The sequence below is a fragment of the Cydia fagiglandana genome, chromosome 14 (genome assembly GCF_963556715.1).
Source record: "Cydia fagiglandana chromosome 14, ilCydFagi1.1, whole genome shotgun sequence".
Classification (NCBI taxonomy): domain Eukaryota; kingdom Metazoa; phylum Arthropoda; class Insecta; order Lepidoptera; family Tortricidae; genus Cydia; species Cydia fagiglandana.
Genome location: NC_085945.1, coordinates 13034007 through 13053236, shown reverse-complemented (window position 1 = coordinate 13053236; position 19230 = coordinate 13034007). Strand labels below are relative to the sequence as shown.

The 19230-nt window shown below is 40.4% G+C and overlaps 2 protein-coding genes across 2 annotated transcripts in view; one reads left to right on the top strand and one right to left on the bottom strand.

Annotated features, from left to right (window-relative positions):
* The window catches only part of LOC134670769 (myotubularin-related protein 13), an 86107-nt gene that overhangs the window by 48440 nt on the left and 18437 nt on the right, over window positions 1–19230 (top strand). The window contains exons 13-21 of the mRNA XM_063528582.1: window positions 8279–8414; window positions 9938–10059; window positions 10478–10572; window positions 10784–10949; window positions 11452–11557; window positions 12887–13021; window positions 17497–17665; window positions 18200–18342; window positions 18714–18871. Coding sequence (XP_063384652.1) covers window positions 8279–8414; window positions 9938–10059; window positions 10478–10572; window positions 10784–10949; window positions 11452–11557; window positions 12887–13021; window positions 17497–17665; window positions 18200–18342; window positions 18714–18871 — 1230 coding nt within the window. The remainder of the gene's footprint in view (window positions 1–8278; window positions 8415–9937; window positions 10060–10477; window positions 10573–10783; window positions 10950–11451; window positions 11558–12886; window positions 13022–17496; window positions 17666–18199; window positions 18343–18713; window positions 18872–19230) is intronic.
* On the bottom strand, window positions 709–6787 carry LOC134670768 (uncharacterized). Its single transcript, XM_063528580.1, has 4 exons — window positions 6674–6787; window positions 5935–6090; window positions 4204–4365; window positions 709–1149 (listed from the first exon to the last, which is right to left on the bottom strand). Exons 1-4 carry the CDS (start codon window positions 6767–6769, stop codon window positions 979–981), a joined length of 585 nt encoding a protein of 194 aa, XP_063384650.1. The 5' UTR covers window positions 6770–6787; the 3' UTR covers window positions 709–978.

Genomic DNA, 19230 nt, shown 5'->3' with positions numbered 1-19230 from the left:
ACACACTTTCGACTCAAACATGGAGTAAAATTACCGTATGCTTGGCAGCGGGGGTGGCGCGACTATGCTCAGTCTGGAGGATGTTTTGTCTGTGGTGTCCGCATTGCGTATAGTTTGTAGCTTTCTAATAGACCCTGACGGCTAATCCTTTGTCTATTGTTAAGTAAAACCGCTCGTGCCACAACCACCTGTATAAAAAATCGTTCATTCACTTTACTCGGGTAATTGAATTACAACTCCTATGGAAATTGCAATAAGATTCAAAATTAACTAATTGATAAATATTTTGGTAGGATGTGTATGGTCCGTTCGACTTGCCGGCACTCAGTACTACGGTTACTGAGTGCCGGCGAGTCGAACGCTGCAGAACCAGTCTAAAATGTGTCATCGAGATGCGTAACAAAGGCGCGTTATCGGAGAGCGCACCTATACTGGTTTTTTGAGCGTTGGACTAGCCCGCGCTCAGGTGCCAAATAGAATAATTAAGACCCTTTTTGCAGGTAAGTAGCACGTGCGGTTTTACTTTAACAATAGACAAAGGATTAGCCGTCGGGGTCTATTAGAAAGCTACAAACTATACCGACCTGAAGCCCCGCTCGCCGTGTGCATCCAGTCCGCGGCCAGACTTACCAGACTACGTCGCGGATTGTAAACAATGTATGGATAATTTTTCATGATTTTTTTTTAGTTAACAGTAACCGATATAAATGTGTTTTATATTATTCATAATTTATTGTAAAAACTACAATATGTCAAGCACCTTATAGATGAGCAGAAGGTTATTCATTATTATCGTATGTGTCTCATATCAGTTTATACTGTAACCCCCTTTCATATTCAATCGTCTGCAAAAGTTGACAAGCCGATAATAATCGTTTGTCCCTTTCCATCATATCGATACGTCGGAAAGAGACAAACGATTATTATCGGCTTGTCAACTTTAGTGGCCGTTTATGAATAAGGGGGTTATTCCTTCTATTATTCCTCCTCTTCAACTTCTTCAACGTCTTGGAACATGACGTGGATCTTAGCGCACATAACTTCCCTCGCATCCTTTATGAGGTAGCAGCATGCCATGAACTCTCCGTACGGGCCGTCGGGTGGGAGCTCGTTGTAGTCAAACATAAAATTCTTTATAGTGTGGACACCCTGCGAAAGGTCAACATTTAGTCGGCTGTACAGTCACCTGCAATAATATGTTACACAACGAAGGCCGCAAAAATATCTGACACGATCGTATTTGTAGAGCCATAAGAGCGCGTCAAATATTTTTGCGGCCTTCGAAGAGTAACATATTATTGCAGGTGACTGTACACACTCGTCGAGAGACCCCGAGACAGGCCGAGAACGAGTGCGTACATGCTGCTCCATTCTCGTCCCGCTCTTCCTTGTCTCATCTCTCGTTTCTACGATTGGATCGGAGCGGTGCCGAGACTCGGCAAGAGGCTCTCGACGAGTGTGTACAGCCGACATTACATGTATTCAAATTCCGACCGCATACGGTATTAGCAGCACATTTCGAAGCAATCTAAATTGAAGGGATGTTTACAAAAACAACATAACCGCTTAGAGCGATTGACGCTTTTTTAAGAACTTTGTTAATCGTTTCAGGTGTCAACCAGTGTAGTCAGTTATGTTGTTTTAGTAAACATCCCTTCAATTGTACCATAATGTCCTTAATGATAAGCGTAAATTATTCAGTTATAGTGTCTCATTTTTTTTTCGTCAACACAAGGCTATTATTTTTTACGTTACACGTAAAAAATCGTTAGAATCGTCTTGAAGGTCCAACGAAATATCGACTCTATGAAGAATAGATTCACAATAGATTACAAGTCCAGTAATAGATAAAGGGCCTTTAATCATTATAATGATTTTCAAGTAGGTACAGCTTGGCAAAAAAGAGTAGAAATTAAAAAGTGGCAACACTGTAGTGTTGTCCCTTTCAAACCAATTAGTATAAGAAAACGGGACGACACTACAGTGTTGCCACTTTTTAATTTCTACTCCTTTTTGCCAAGCTGTAGATAGGCCACCCCCTATCTACTATTTCCTTTATTTAATATTGAACTTGTTCACAGAGTTAGATAGAGAGAGTCGATAATCCGTTGCGCCTTCAAGATAGTTCTAACGACTTTTTACTACCGTGTTTTGCGGCAAACCCATTGATTGCTTTGTTTTCTTACGTAGGGTAAGACCACCAGTGAATGAACACTTAAGCAATTATCCAAGTTTGCAAAATCATTGCTCAGCATTCATTAATAATTGGAATAATTAACTGCAATTTAATCAATCCTCATTTAATAAACGAGAAAGTAATTTCTGCGATTTTTAATTACTTTCATAGTTTTTGAGATATACCAGAATTTACCAAAAACTACCCAAAAACCTAATAAATGAACATAAAAACTAGTAAATGAACACCGAAAAACCCAGTGAATGAACATTATTTAACTCTTTTTAATTAGCATATAAAAATCATTTTTATCACAAACACCGTTTCCGGCTCTATTTAAATAGGTATAGCGATAGCGTTTATATCTTTTTATCCCTTCATATTGACTTCGAATCGTAATAAAATGATGGTTATTCACCAATAACATAGAAACCCGTTACATATTAAAAGGAAAAAATAAAATCAACCATTAAAACAAGAACCAACGTGCATATTTTGAAGAAAAGGGGTCATGCTCACCAAATAATGCTTTAAATAATAAACTTGTCACTGCATTGTTCGTGGTTACACTGTTCATACATAGAATTAATAGAAATCCAATAAATGAACAAGCCAAATTTTGTATTGTTCATACATAGGCATGACAAATCTAGTAAATGGACTATAGAAATTTGGTATGTTCCAATACTGGCTAAATGAATCAGAATCGTTTTCTATGCAACAAGCAAGCTCAATACGATTGGGTTTACATATACATTTGGGAAAAAAATTAAATCTACGCGACACCAGTAAATGAACACACTGTTCATTTACTGGTTTCAGAACATTTGATGAGCCAGTAATGGAACTATAAAAAATAAAGACTTAATCGCATAATATGCCGACAAAGTGTACATAAATAGAAGGTTCAACTCTTAATCTAACCAAATAACTAAACTTTGTACTGGTAAAGATTAAATAAGCACTTCATATGTTGCTCCAAACGTACACTGTTCTTATCTGGGATCTAATATTTCCATACAAAACTTCAAATCCAGAAATACGTAAACTTCAAACGCTAGTCACATCCTAACTGGTCGAAAATAAATTTATTACGCGTTGTCATTGCATAGGAAATAGAGTTGTTAATAAGAAAAAAAATAAGACAAGTGGAAGAAATTGCTATATTTCTTATTTTAGACAAGAAACGTGATTTTGTTCATTCACTGGGGGGTGTTCATTCACTGGAGGGTTTACCCTACGCTGTTAAAAAGACGTGACAAAAATAAAAACGAAATACGATATACTTAACATAAAGTGTGTCGATGGAACTGTGGAACATGTTGAAAAATAAAAACCGGCCAAGTGCGAGTCGGACTCGCGCACGAAGGGTTCCGTACCATTACGCAAAAAACGGCAAAAAAATCACGTTTGTTATATGGGAGCCCCATTTAAATATTTATTATTAGAGATGCACCGGATATCCGGTTACTATCCGGTATCCGGCCTATCCGGCCATTATTTTACCATCCGGCCGGATACCGGATAGTAACATTGCTTGATTTCGGAGTAAACAAATTGGATTTAAGAAACAGACACGGTCATAATCGTATTTGTTTATTATTTTAAAACGATTTAATCATTCCACTGACTTGCACGCGCACTCATTTCGAACCTAGAAATGATTCCGCGTGAACGTTTACTAGGAAACAGGTCAAACCTGCAGAATACGCACCTGAAAAACCGAAATGTAGGTATAGTTCCGCCGGCAAATATCCGGCGGCCGAATACCGGATATTCGGCCAGTGTCCAGGCCGGATATCCGGTATCCGGTATCCGGCCAAACAACTATCCGTTGCATCTCTATTTATTATATTCTGTTTTTAGTATATATTCGTATAGCGGCAACAGAAATACCTAACCTGTGAAAATTTCAACTGCCCAGCTAACACGGTTCATGAGATACAGCCTGGTGGGACAGACGAAGAGCGGAGTCGTAGTAATAGGGTTGGGTACGGAACCCTAAAAAGTCAAAATAAACATCTTACGACGGGCACGGGGAAATCTGGCGGGTCTATTCCGGCGCACTCCATTGCAGTCTTCACGTTCCCTTCGGCGTATTTCTTGGCGAACTTTATCAGGGAGTCGTCCGCCATTGTACTGTAATCTTTGCAACCGCCGTCTACCACTTTGCAGATATCCAGCCGGACCTGTTAAAATATAATTTTCTATAAGAATAAACTCTTATAAGCCTCGAATAATAATAATAAGCTCGAAGACTCGAATAATGGACGTAGCTCGGATAGCGGCCAAGTTAAAATGGGACTGGGCTGGTCATGTCTGCCGATTGCCGGACGACTTGTGGGCCAAGTTAACCACAGAGTGGGAGCCCCACGAGTCTAACCGGGGAGCCGGCAGGCTTCGTCGGCGATGGCGGGATAACTTGGACTCCTTCTTGAGAGGCTGGCCGTATATTGCACTAAATAGAGACGAGTGGAGGAAGAGGGGGGAGGCCTTTGCCCAGCAGTGGTACACAGTGGGCTCTGAATAATAATATAATATAATAAGAATATATATATATAGCCCTCGATCGCTGTTTCATATTAGTTTTTCTGTCAAGAACTATTCCAGGCATACCTTTTTGAGACGAGTTCCTAGTTACCATAATAAACATCTCTCCGAAATAGATTGCTTTCAAAATTCGATATCGAGTCTAAAAACCATAGTTAAACGTAAGTTGTTTTAGTACCTAAGTACTGATAGCAGTTTTTTCTATCTGGTATTAATATGCAGTAGTTATAATTGTACTTATACAGTTAACATAATTTATAATTTATGAACCTCCAGGTCTTTTTTATTGTATCTTTTGTTGCAGTACATCTTGTATTGTATTTTTGATATGTTTATATGACTGTTTGGTTTTCTCAATAAATAACAAAATAAAAAATAAAACACAGCTGCAAAAGTACATGGCGACTTTATGAATCGAATTCCATTCATAATCTGTCCATGTTATTTTGCACTTGCAGCCGGCTGTACGTTTATTATGTATATGTATTGTACCATGTACATACATGTATTCATTACAAATGAATGCGAAACCGGTATGAGCCCTTAGGCATACAAGGGTTCATCGAAATACGGATAAATAATAAAATAAATAATAAACCATTATACGAGTAAAGCGCCTGTGACACCTAGGGAGTTGCGTCCGTCGATAATTTACGGCAGGGCTTTCCAAATCCCGGCCCGCGACGCGTTCCAATTCCAAGCCGGCCCGCGGACACCCAAAGCGCCCGGCCCGCGGTAGCTAGGCTCCATGGGTTCAGCCCAGCAGTACAGCAGCAACCAGATGCACCCGTCGCGCGGCGTCTAAATCGGCCCTAAAGGCCTGGCCAAACATACGGCGCGACGCAGCGCCGCGTGATGCCGACGCGATGCCTGTTCAAACAGGGCGCGCGCGGATCGCGCCGGCCTCACGCCCTCACCGCGGCGCACCGCTCGCTGCCTAACGTCCGATACGACTGATGTGACCCAGCGCGACGCGGCGGCTCGCCGCGTCCGCGCGGCGCAGCGCTGCGCACACGCCGCGTGGACGCAAGGGACGGCGCGGCGCGGGGCGCGACAGAAGCGGGGCGTGATACCGGCGGGACGCAGTCTGTTTGACGTCGGTAACCTGTTAGCATGTGCCGCGGTCGCGCGGCGCGGACGCGGCGCTGCGTCGCGCCGTATGTTTGGCCAGGCCTTTAGAAAGTCGTCGCGCGTTTCAACCAACTTACCCCGAAGGTATCGTCAATCGGCTCTTCCGCCTCGAGTTTAGCGTTGAACCCGTCGTGCGTCCGGTTCACCTTGCGTCTGTTGGCGTCCAGTTTCATCGGCATCATGCTGTCTTTGTCGCACTTCATTATGTTCAGCACCGACCATTTTCCGGGGCCCTGGAACCATGGGAACGGTTAACCTGTCTCATGAACTCTGCGGAGTGATTTTCAGGGTTCCGTGCCCAAAGGGTGAAAACGGGTCCCTATTACTAATCCCCTTATTCATAAACGTTTACTAAATTCGACAAGCCGATAATAATCGTTTATGAATAAGGGGGTGAGACTCCACTGTCCGTCTGTCTGTCTGTCACCAGGCTGTATCTTCGTGAACCGTGTTAGCTAGACAGTTGAAATTTGTGATGTATTTCTGTTGCCGCTATAACAACAAATACTAAAAAGTACGGAACCCTCGGTGGGTGAGTCCGATTCGCACGGTGTTTTATACTCCGTGGGGGTGTATTGATACTCCGTGGGGGAAATCGTAAACAATGGAAAATAAAAGATTGTTAGAAACCATCCCATCAAAAACTTAAATGAGAGTCAAGTTCAATAAGTATTAAGAATATGCGTTGTTGTCAACTTCGACGGCAAAAGACTTGAGATCTGTATGGGTGCTAAGTTCTTATTCACTTGGGAATGTAATTAAATTACAGGATTTGAATTAATAATTTTATCACTTAAAATAATTCTAACTACTCACCACATTCTTCTGCCCGGAAATACCACAAATCAAAAAACTACAAGCAAATATGCCTCCTATAGCCAAAAACCTCAGCATATTGCTGAACAGCGTCATACTGCGTTTATCGTTCCTTAAACGCGTTATTTATATCATTATACATAATTGATATGTGTCGTGCAGGATTCCTATGTCGATTTTATCGGTTTTAACATTTTTTTTTCTATTGTTCGGTTGGCGATGATCAGTGACAGATCAAGGATGTTTATGTACCGGTAGTATGAAAATTGAAAAAATTTCCTAGCAAACTCTTAACATGAAACTCTGCCGTATAATAGTTTGTAATATTTTGATATTAAAGTTGATTAGCGTATGAGCCTTGTGACAGAATGTTTGCTAACGGTTCAGTAACAAAATTAAATATTAAAATTTAAAACTTTTCTTTAATTATGATTTGTTTGAGGCCCTAATCGCTCCATCTCGTCTATCTGCGATCTGACCTGTATCCAATTTTCATTGAGCCGTGGCCCAGAATACATAATACATAGTACTACGTACCGACCACCCAATAGTTCAAAAGCTATCAGGCGTTCTAGCATTACTTGCGTTCTCGCACGCAAGTCCATATTTGAAGTCGCGCGAGAACGCAACTCATGCTAGACCGCCAGATGTGTTTAAAAATTAACTCGAATTTCTATTGTTTCGTTGCGGCGACTATAACGCATGAAACGTTGTTTTTCTCGCTTTCTAAAGTGTACGCTTAAATACTGCATTTTCGCATCCGAAGATAGATAGACCTAAGGTGTAATTAGTGAGAAAGACGACCTAGACCTTTTAGATAGAAAAATCATCAGATACAATGTAGGGTGTATGTATAAATATAAATGCTATTGAATATATGGAATATGGATATTTACCATGAGTATTTTTTCAAAATTATAATATGGTATATGTATAGTCTAACTCTAAATGACCACGTTAGGTTGTATTGATATATAAAAATGTTTGGTTAAGCATACAAATCGCGTGATTTCCTACCTCGTTAAGATATAATCACACCAGCAACATTTCATCGTGAAAAGGACAATTTATCTTTCATCTCGTTCTAGCCGTAACGTGAGGCACATTATGCAATATTGTATTGCATATCAATTTCTTCATAAATAGGACACTTGCAAACTTAATTGTCCAGTGTACATAGATATAGGTATTGCACGATAGAGAGATGCCGCACACACACCAACAGTCGTATATGGACATATAGCTGTCAGCGTCATTTAAATTCTTATCTCCATACTACTTATATTTGGGTGTGTGATTTCAGTTGTTCGCCATTCATTCGCCTTTCTCCAAATTTCGAGAATACAATCAGCTGACTGTTCCAATTTAATCCTTCTGCAAAATGACGTAAGGTTGCTTTTGAAACGCATGGCGTCTTGTTAATATTTTGACTTTGCCATCCTAATTAAGTCCTTATTTCCGTTTCCGACTTATGTTCCATCGTGCTGCGTGCATTAACTAACCATTTGCAAATCTCTTTGCAACTAAAGCAAGGTTAAGTATGACGTTAGGAGTTCTATAGATAGATATTTTGAAGTTTAGTTAAAGAAATAACATTTGTTGCAGACTGATGAACTGCGCGCTTCAGTCTTCTTCAGCCTTGGACGAGCATTCCATAGCGGCGGCGATGTTGCCGCTCGCGACCGCCTACTGCCGCAAGCTATGTACCGGCGTCATCCAATACGCTTACATGTGTATACAGGTCGGTGTCCGGTCAACTGATGAATGCTCCACTCTTGGGCGAGTCGGCGGCGATGTTGCCGCTCGCCACCGCCTACTGCCGCAATCTGTGCACCGGCGTCATCCAATACGCGTACATGTGTATACAGGTCGGTATCCGGTCAACTGATGATTGCTCCACACTTGGACGAGTCAGCGGCGATGTTGCCGCTCGCGCCCGCCTACTGCCGCAAGCTGTGCACCGGCGTCATCCAATACGCGTACATGTGTATACAGGTCGGTGTCCGGTCAACTGATGAATGCTCCACTCTTGGACGAGTCAACGGCGATGTTGCTGCTCGCGCCCGCCTACTGCCGCAAGCTGTGCACCGGCGTCATCCAATACGCGTACATGTGTATACAGGTCGGTGTCCGGTCAACTGAATGCTCCACTCATAGACATAATATATAATATAGACGGTGTCTCAGCGAGCTGTCACTGTTGCCACTTTTGTTTAGTGTACGATTAACAATGTGGCCCACGTTGCTGTAGCCATGTCGATAAAGTCATATCGATAAACTATCGACATTTCTTGCAATTTTAATTTTACTTCAAAGGCTTAACGATACCTAAAATGACCAAAAACGCTTTTATTCTTTATTGTGGTTATCAGATCACAATTTTATAGTCACGCCCCAGCAGGGAACCAAGGGAAAGTTCAGATATTTAATTAAAATACATAAATACCTCCTAAAATAGGTGTTCCGCAATAATTGAATTATATTATTATATTATAATATATTAATTATCCATTAGCATTTCAATAATGTTTATGTTTAACGAAGATATTGAAGCTTCAATTAATCGCTATTTCGTTCCGCTGTGTAGCGTTTATCGATATATAACATGATTAAAATCGACTTTTCACATCCCTAAAAGAGCACACATATACGCTTTTACGCACACATACACAGGGTGGGCGCATCAAGAAAGGCAACACTTGATTTGAAGTCCGCCTTGTCAACAGTATGGTTGTCCTTTTTTGACAAACGGCATTTTAAAAGAGCGAGGTGAGAGAAATGATACTAGTTGCTGCGTCGTGAAAGAGAACAGAAAAGGTTGGGCCCTTGGCTCCACTCTTGGACGAGTCAGCGGCGATGTTGCCGCTCGCGCCCGCCTACTGCCGCAAGCTGTGCACCGGCGTCATCCAATACGCGTACATGCGTATACAGAATAATACAGATGACGAGTCGACGGTGAGCCTAGCGACTCTTAGTCGACGAGTCGGCGACGGCCATGTTGCCGCTCGCGACGGCCTACTGCCGCTATATATGGCTTTCCATTAGAAAAGGGTCCTTATATGCTTTATGTGCATAAGGATGGTATTCCACCTGTCCAATTTCTTTGTGCATTGCGTCTCACTCTCTCATTAAGTGACCGCAAATACACATTGGACCAAGATATAAAAAAAGGGTTAATAAAGCCCGTTTTATACCTGGATAGGCTAGACAAGTCCACTCTACTATTTTTTGTAATTTTTCCTAAAATAGTTTATCATGTAATAGGAACACCAAGTGTGGACGAGCCAGCAGTTTTGGGAGGCGGCTTTCTATCAGGACGTTCAGCGTGACATCAAGGCTCTGTATCTCCCCAGCCCCACGCACCACCAGAGGGCGCCTAGTCCGAGGTAAACCAAATAATCCACACAAATGTGTACAGACAGACACTCTAAATTATTCCAAGTAAGTCCAGAGTAAAGGGTCCAAGTAAGTAAATTAATTGCTGCAGGGTAGATGTTCGCTCACCGCCGGGCGAGCACACTGAATGATTTGCCGCGCTCGTCCGGCGGTGGACTCTATTGCCTAGGTAATAATAGGGTGACGACATTTTGACTAAAATACCAATTACTCAGTTCTCCAATGGAATTCCGCTTGGTGCCCATAGAACGAAATGAAGTACAGAGAAATACCTATCTAATGACCTAACTCTCAACTCTGCTGGTTTTGGGGCAATTTTGACGCATAATCCTTTATAACGTGGGCTATAAATTTTTATATCGTTTTATATCGTTACTACATTTATTTATTTTTTACGTTGTCACGCAGGGACGACGAAGAATACTCATTGCTAAGGGCCCAGGAACCTAGCGCGTTGGAAATCGCCGCCGAACAAATGAGGCTGTGGCCCTCACTACCTCCAGGTATAATGTTGCTTATTTACACATCATTTTTCATGTACTGTTGACTAAAAAAATCCCAGTTAGGCTACAGTTTATCTATAAAGTCTATCTTATCTTATTGTTTTCGGGGGCCCTCGAAACATAGGGATCTTTTGTGCAATTACCCCCTATCTATAAAGTCTAATTATAGTGATTAAATAATAGTGATTTCTTTTTAATTATCGTTCAATAGAGAAGCAGCGCGAAATAATAGCAAGCGAAGAGCAAACGCTATACAGCCAAGCCATACACTACGCAAATAGGATGGTCTACCTACTACTGCCACTAGAGGGCGCGGGGCGGCGCGCCGACGCGAGAGGGGACGACGCCGACAGAGCTAGCAATAGCATAACTAACAGGTAAGAGTGAGATATCATATTACGATATTAATGTTGCCGAAAACGTGTCTATGAAAAGAGTACAATTAGGGCCAATTGCACCAACCACATTTGACAGACTTTTCAACGTCAGCCAGGCGCGCCCCGGCGCTTTACTGTGAAACTTTCCATACATAAAAATTTAGCGAACTTGTCATGTTATCGTAAGTCATATTTAACTGGGTCATAGAAAATTGAATATTAGTGAGCAAGTAATAAGGTTTATCTTTGCATGGGTTACGTAGCTTAGGCCGACGCAACGTGGAGCGCATAGCAGTTAAGTAATTCGATTAACTTGACTGCTATACGCTCCACGTTGCGTCGGCCTAAGCTACGTAACCCATGCAAAGATAAACCTTATTACTTGCTCACTAATATTCAATTTTCTATGACCCAGTTAAATATGACTTACGATAACATGACATACTCTTTAACGATACGAACAGTTTGGTGCAACCGACCCTAAAATGACCCTTTTTTGCAGTGTGGCGGAATCGGATAGCGCAGATGCGGAGTCCGGTTTCGAGGAGGCCGACCCCGGCGAGGCCGGGAACAACGTCATCAAGATGGTCTCCCGATTTGTAGACAAGGTACTATTTTTTCGAAAGAATACTCGGTTTCGCTTTGACAAACTAACCCGAAGAAATTAAGATACTGAAAAGTGGCTGTTGTGTGGCCCTTGTTTCACCACGCTGACAATTGTTGATTGACATTAACAATTCACGGTACATAACTGGTGCAACAAGTAAAAATTGCGGCTATAATTATACCGTGGGTTCGTACGGACTCAGAAGGTACAAGAAAGTAGGTAGGTAATTGTCAATTTTGTGACATAATAGGCCTGTTGCAAGTAACAAAGAATCATGGAAATAATGGTTTCAAAGAAACATATATGTTAATATGATTCTAAAAAATGGCCCAATCTCAGTATAAACTGAAGGATTATTAAGATATTCAATAAAATAAAAGTGCAAAATTCTCCAATCGGCCATTATTACTGAAACGCCAATCAGAAGCGTTCTAAACAGTGACGTCATCAATCCATAACATATTTCTTAGAGCAACATAGACAACCTCATATGACCGAAATCTATACGTCCTCACCAAAGAGTTCGAAAGGTGCAAAAAAAATATTATATCGCCACTAAACATTTATTACGTCCAAAAAATATTATTACACGATATAAAGTAGATATCTATTTGTTATTATTTAAATAAAATGCTAAATAATACGATATTTCAACAACAAACTTTTTTAATTATTTGGCTGAATGGAACTATCATTGCCATGTTGGCTGTCGTAACTAGAAAAAGTGAAAAATTAAAAAGTAAAGCGGCGCTCGGTGATTTTCACTCAAAATTTTATATGTATCTAAATAATTTATTTTAAACTGCAACCGTGTGAGAGTTTTTGTGTAAAATGAGTTTTTGTGATAAATTATTGTAATGTATTTATCATCCCTAATCGTAATACATATATGGTGCTGAATTAACAGTATCATTCGGATTCAAGGGAAATTCGTAACTGTAAGTATGTAAACATTGTCTACCACCCTACCACCAACTAAATTATGACGTCACAAATGGCATGCGAGGCGTTTTCGCGCGAAGTTTAAACTAGCTATAATAAAATGCAATTATCTATGTTAAATCTTATGAGTGTAGCTGAAATATTGTGTTTTTCGGAACCAATACAGGTGTACCGACAATAATAAAAGGGATTTCAAAATTTGTCATCAGGCCTATTTTGGTAATTGTAAATAGGGGCCTGAGCATCGCCCCAGAGGCTAACTAGGTTATAGATCTTAGTGTGGTTAATAGTCCGGTTTTCTCACAATGTATGCCTTAATCGACTTCCATAAATCAAGCTCTCCTGTAGCAGTATACAGCGCTGGGCTTAAAACTCTTGATTGCCCCAGGTGTGCACAGAAGGAGGGGTAACGGCAGACCACGTGCGGTGTCTACACCAAATGATCCCCGGCGTGGTGCACATGCATATGGAGACCCTTGATGCCGTGGCGAGGGAAAGCCGCCGCTTGCCGCCCGTACAAAAGGTATGTAGACTGGTGGCCACAAGTGTAGGATTTAATAGTTTAGGTAGGGGAGCTGGGGGCTTAATGTAACAGGGGTAAGTAGTAACGCTCAATATTGACGGGGAATTAAAAACATTTTAAATTTTTTTTTGCTGAATGACTTTCTTATAATTCGAGGTATAACGTAAACACCGCCATTGCCCCGCCAGACATCGAAGCGAGTGTATGTGCACACGAGCTCTGTTTCGAACAGGTATTGGAAAAAAAATACTTACAAAAATGTTGATTTTGGCAATTGAACTTAAATTAAATGTTCATTGTGTTTTCATTGCTACAAAGTAAATTTAATTGGCTTTCATTTTCTTTTATTTAAATACTTCTATAGCTTATAGTTTTTGACATATTTAATAAAATAGATATACTTAATGGGCCCATGGGGCAAGTAGTAACACAAAGCAGGGGCACGTTGTAACATATTAGTATGCGTGTATTTTTTATTGCTCTCTATAGTTCGTTTTTTTAAGCATTAGAAAGAACTTGCAAGAAGGTAAGCGATCTTGACATGTCTTTTAATTGAAAAACGCTTTATAAAAATCAGTACTTAACTATTACTTTTGAAAACAGAAGAATGTAAATGATCGTATTATATTCATAATACGTTGTAAAATTTAGTGCTAACCACCACTTGTTTGTTAACCTGTTGCTATTGGTGGGAACCTATAATTGGCTTTCTGTTATCTATATACATAACTATTGTACATTGTACAATTGATAGCTGTTGGTTCTCCGAATAATAAATAAATAAATAAATAATTGTTACATATTTGCCGAAACTTATTTTTAAAATGTGTTTTTCATATAAAAGACCCATCAATATTGTTTACCTTATTTCTAATGCTAAAAAAAACGAAGTATAATAATTGTGCATATTTTTGCATATATAATATTATTATGACTCGTTGTATAGTGCATTACAAATTACTTGCGGTTTTTTGTGCATTCTTTTATTCTTCTTTACTCTAGCATTGCCCAAGCGCTGCTGCTTGGTGAAGCGCTGGTGACTGGTGGCCTGGCGGTAAGAGCGTGCGACTTTCAATTAGGGAATGCAAATCGGTTATTTTCGGTTATTTTTTGTATGGAAATAATCGGTTATTAACCGAAACCGCGGTTATTTCCATACAAAAAATAACCGATTTGCATTCCCTACTTTTAATCCGGAGGTCGCGGGTCATAGGATCGAATAACAATGAACAGAGAGCGCAACTTTGGTGCCGATGACAGACGTATGACGTGAAGCTAAATACAGAGTGTTGTTATTTAGATTATAGATACTTAAACAAATAACAACTTATTAGCCTCTTTAGTTTACTGATATTGAAACTTGAGTTGAGAGTTTTTATACGTAATGGCCACGTATAAAAAAAACATATCTAACTGTCTTTGTCATGTTAAAAACAAGATTGTTGGAAATGACAACCAATTACTGTTTACTTATTAGTGTTCCGTACAAAACTTTATTTTTTTATTAGTAAAATATAACCGAAATATTATTGTTTGAAATCGCTATGGAGTCTTTGCAGCCGTATTTGCAGAAATTTCCTTTTCTGATTGTAAAAAATGAAAAAATGTGGCCAAAATTTAACAGCAAGAGCAAGCAATATAGAGAAACATTTGAAAACAACAAAGCATATTGAACGAGAAGGAGATCGTTTCGTATCGTTTTTAGGGTTCCGTACCTCAAAAGGAAAAAACGGAACCCTTATAGGATCACTCGTGCGTCTGTCTGTCCGTCCGTCTGTCACAGCCAATTTGCTCCGAAACTACTGGACCAATTAAGTTGAAATTTGGTACACATATGTAAGTCTGTGACCCAAAGACGAATATGTAACGTCAAGAAATGAATTTTAAACATAAGGGCTACTTTTGGGGATAAAAGATAAAATTTAAAAACAAAGTTTTGCAAACTATATCGTATTATATATCAAACGAAAGAGCTCATTGTGAGAATCTCAAATATATTTTTTTTATCAATTTGCGATAAAAAGTTTAGAAGTTATTCAAGAAAATAAACAAAAAATGACCATTCCCCCCCCTCTATCTCCGAAACTACAGGGTCTAAAATTCTGAAAAAAATACACAAAATAGTCCTTTACCTAAAGATGACAGGAAAACCCATTAGAAATCTACAGTCAAGCGTGAGTCAGATTTAAGAACAAAAATGCGGTTTAGGTTTTTTAGGGACACAGCTGCAATGGTTTAAGTGAAAAGTGACGTAGACAGTTATTGCGAAGGCCCTAGGCCGATATCCGCATAAGGAAGCGTCCCGAAGAGGCGTGCCATTCCGACTCACGCTTGAAGCTAATTTCAAGCGTGAGTCGGAATGACGACAAAAAATGCGACTATAGTTAGACCGTAAAAAGTCTGCAGCGATTTTGATAGCCCACGCAGTGCAAGTGTCATATTAAACGTCAAACTTCTATGAAATTATGACGTATTAATAACACTTACACTGCGTGGGCTATCAAATCCGCTGCAGACTTTTATTGGTGTGACTATAGGCTGTATCTGGCACACAGCCGCATTGGTACAAGTGTAGTACTGATTGATTAGGTTACTATTGTTACGTGTTTTAAAAAGCACTATACAGAGTGGCCAAAAAATTAACTAAGTGTAACCCCGAAATTGCGAGGAAAGATTTGGCTGTTTCATACATTTTGGCTGGTCCGTTTTCAATGGGAGGATACATTTTTTTTCGCGATTAGACGGTTGGTCCCATAGTAAAAGTTGTAAAGCTCAGTATAATCCGAAAACCTCCCCGGCTACGGGAATGCACTTATTTTTTGGCCACCCTGTAGGTATTATCTCTCTTCAGCCTTCGATTTTAAAACACTTGCGGAAGTTCTAGATAGCGCGACCCGTCGGACGCTCCGAGCTATCAGCCCTAGGCGGAGCTCGGTCTTCACCTTCAGTCTTCGCATTTGGACACTTGTACTACCTACTGTTCGGCATTTAATCTTCCTATCTAAGCTACTTTGCATAGTTGCAGAGATATAAGCCACCACGCCAGAAAACTTCATGTTACATCTGGTTTTTTTTGATTGACCCATTCGGGTTTTTCAAGACGTTTCACTCACGTCACGTTTCATGTACAAAAAAAATTTGTTGAAAATTGTGTGATGTACGGAACTCTTGAAACGCGAGTCCGAACTCGCACTTGACCAGTTTTTTAATGTTTACATTATTTTTTGTGTAAATTACCAAGCATTTTTATAAATAATCAATTATATAATTTATATACATATATATAATCATTATTAAGAATCATTTAGGTGTTACAATGTTGTTTTAAAAAAACATCCTATATGCGACTTAACGTCATAATGACGTCATCGGCACCAAAGTTGCGCTCTCTGACAATGAATAATACAAGACAGTGAACCAATAAAAACTTTTTAATTCTTATAGATGTTGCCATTCTTTTAGTTGTTACTACTTGCTTCGAGCCTGTTAAAACTAGCCCCAAAGATGGGGTAAGTTGTAACAACTCCCATTTTTTCAAAAAGTGTCTGGTGTAAAACATGTGTAAACATTTTAAATCATGTTTTTATCGGAATTAGTGCCTAGATAAATACTTTACAAACCCTCTTACTCAAAATCATAAAATTATACATTAAAATATGTACAATACAGGCCTTTTTCCAAAAACTGTTACAACAAGCCCCCCGCTCCCCTACTTTAGGTTTCTGAAAGAACAAATACCTAGATGAAAACTGCTTGTTTAGCTAAATGCGCAATTGTCACCTGAAATGTCCAATCACGTAATTGTGTAATTAGAATAGAATAGTTTTTCGTAAACACACAGAAAATAGACATACAAAGAAAAAACAGTGAAAAATAAAGTGTTACGAAATCGCCCCATGTCAGCATGTTGCTAGCGACTTCCAACGCTGATCTTCCGATTAGGTCATTGTGAAGGATGCAGGTTTGTATCTAAATTGGCCAGACAGATATATCATCTGCGTTCAGATCTGGCGAATTCGGATTCGCCAATACCACATGGTACGAGGGTCATGCAAATAGTTTTCAAAAGGATCACCCTCGCTCGGGTGCATTTTCTACTACGATGTGCAGCGGGAGTGCAGTAGTACTTGAGTGGTTCGCTACTTGCCCTTTTTAAGCAGGTTTTCTTAGTGACGACGTACCATAGAATTTGACCACACACATATCGCATTAGTCTCATTACATCTCATAATACCAAAAACATGGTTCTCACTGCCCAAATATTTTTTTTAATTTATTTTATTTCCACACTTACCTACAACTATTTTTATGTTAATATGTGACGTTTTCTATGAAAAGGGACCTTATTGTCGATGGCGCTTACGGCGTTATCAACGATGCTCCGGTATAAATACAATGCCGCGCACCGCTGGGCGGGGTAAGCGCCATCGACAATAAGGCCCATTTTCATAGATAGCGCCCCGTGTGTGTTGCAGCCGCGGATAGTGGCCCCGTGGCTGGTGCCGGGCGAGGCGGTGGCGGGCGCGGCGCTGCGCTGCTGCCTGGCGGCGGACGGCCGCGCGGCGCCGCTGCTGCCCGCCGAGGGCGCGCTCTTCCTCACCAACTACCGCCTAGTGTTCCGCGGCGCGCCGCTCGACCCCTTCGGTGAGTGTAACATGTGGTGCAGCCGCGGATAGTAGCCCCGTGGCTGGTGCCGGGCGAGGCGGTGAGTATGTGTCCGGCTAGTATTATAGTACCCGAGGCCGTGAAATAGTCGGTCAGCCTTCCTCAAGAAAAGTAGTCTAGTTTAAATTATCTTTGCTTCATACTAAATATCAAATTTTATCGCTTACCAGCCTTCTCGCCATGCCGGGTTCGTTGAGCGTTAGGTTGGGTTATGTAGCGTACTAGCGGTCTTGACAGCGGTAGAGAGAGCGAGATAATCGATTAACCAACGGCAGTGACTGATAAATAAATAAATAAATAAATATTATAGGACATCTTTACATAAATACATACATACTGATACATTTGTGAACGACCGGTTACTGATTGTTCAAGTTCACTTGATTTGGTACTTTGGTAAACTTAAAATAGTAATAGAACTCTCTATCCAATAAAATTGTTATGGGTAAAAGTTCTGTCCAAGTTACAAGTTATTGCTTTTTCAAAGTTCTAATATCCTACTTCTATTTGCAGCATGCGAACAAACGGTCGTGCGGTCGTTCCCTTTATGCGCGCTGACGCGTGAGAAAGCTGTGCGCACGCACTACCTACCGCACTTGGAGCACTCGCCGCAGGAAGGCCTGCAGCTACGCTCTGCCACCTTCCAGCTCATCAAGGTCAGTCCTACATACCACTACAACGTCCGAAGAATTATCATAGTTAAATCATGTATTACTGAACAAAATAAAGATGTTTCTTACATCTACTGAAGTGTAATTACAACTTCGCTTTTATTACATTACATGGCGACCCTGCCGTCTGCTTAAATACCATCATTTCAAATTAACCTCTCGTCTGTATATGACAAGGATCCGGAATAAATTATCAGTCAACTTTTTGCGTTTTTATCAAGAAACATTTTTTCTGCTCTATTACGGCATGACCGAGATTTGTATACCCATAATTTTTGACCACATCACATATACAAAAGGTTAAAAGCAGACCGTAGACCAAAAATCTTCACACTCATATAATTTTACACCTACAGGTTGTACTAGATGAGGAAGTGAGTTCGGAACAACTAGACGTATTCCGCAAGGCGTTAGCGCGGCTGCGGCACCCGCAGCACGCGACTCACCACTTCGCGCTCGCGCCGCGCGCCATGCCGCCCCCGCCCGGACCGGTGCCCAAGCATCACACGCTCAAGTAACATCAGCCATATGGGCATTTTCATTGTAACTTTTACTTTAACCTCTAGCCGCCCAGAGACCTAAAAAAAGGTCCCATTCTAATTTGAACGTTGTGTTGATAAAATAAAATTTAATTTTGCTTGGCAAGGTTTGACGATGGGTGCCTAGAGGTTAAAGCGCGACATAAGTTGTTTAAGTCACATGTAACTGCCACTTTCCTGACAAAATTTCAATTCCAGGCGGGAATCGAACCCGCATCTTCAGCTTACGCGGCTAGTTAAAAAACAAATCAATAAATATTTCATTAATAATTTTAATTAGACACGTAAAACGTAGACATTGTTCAGAGAAAATATGTCTTTTACATTAATTGAG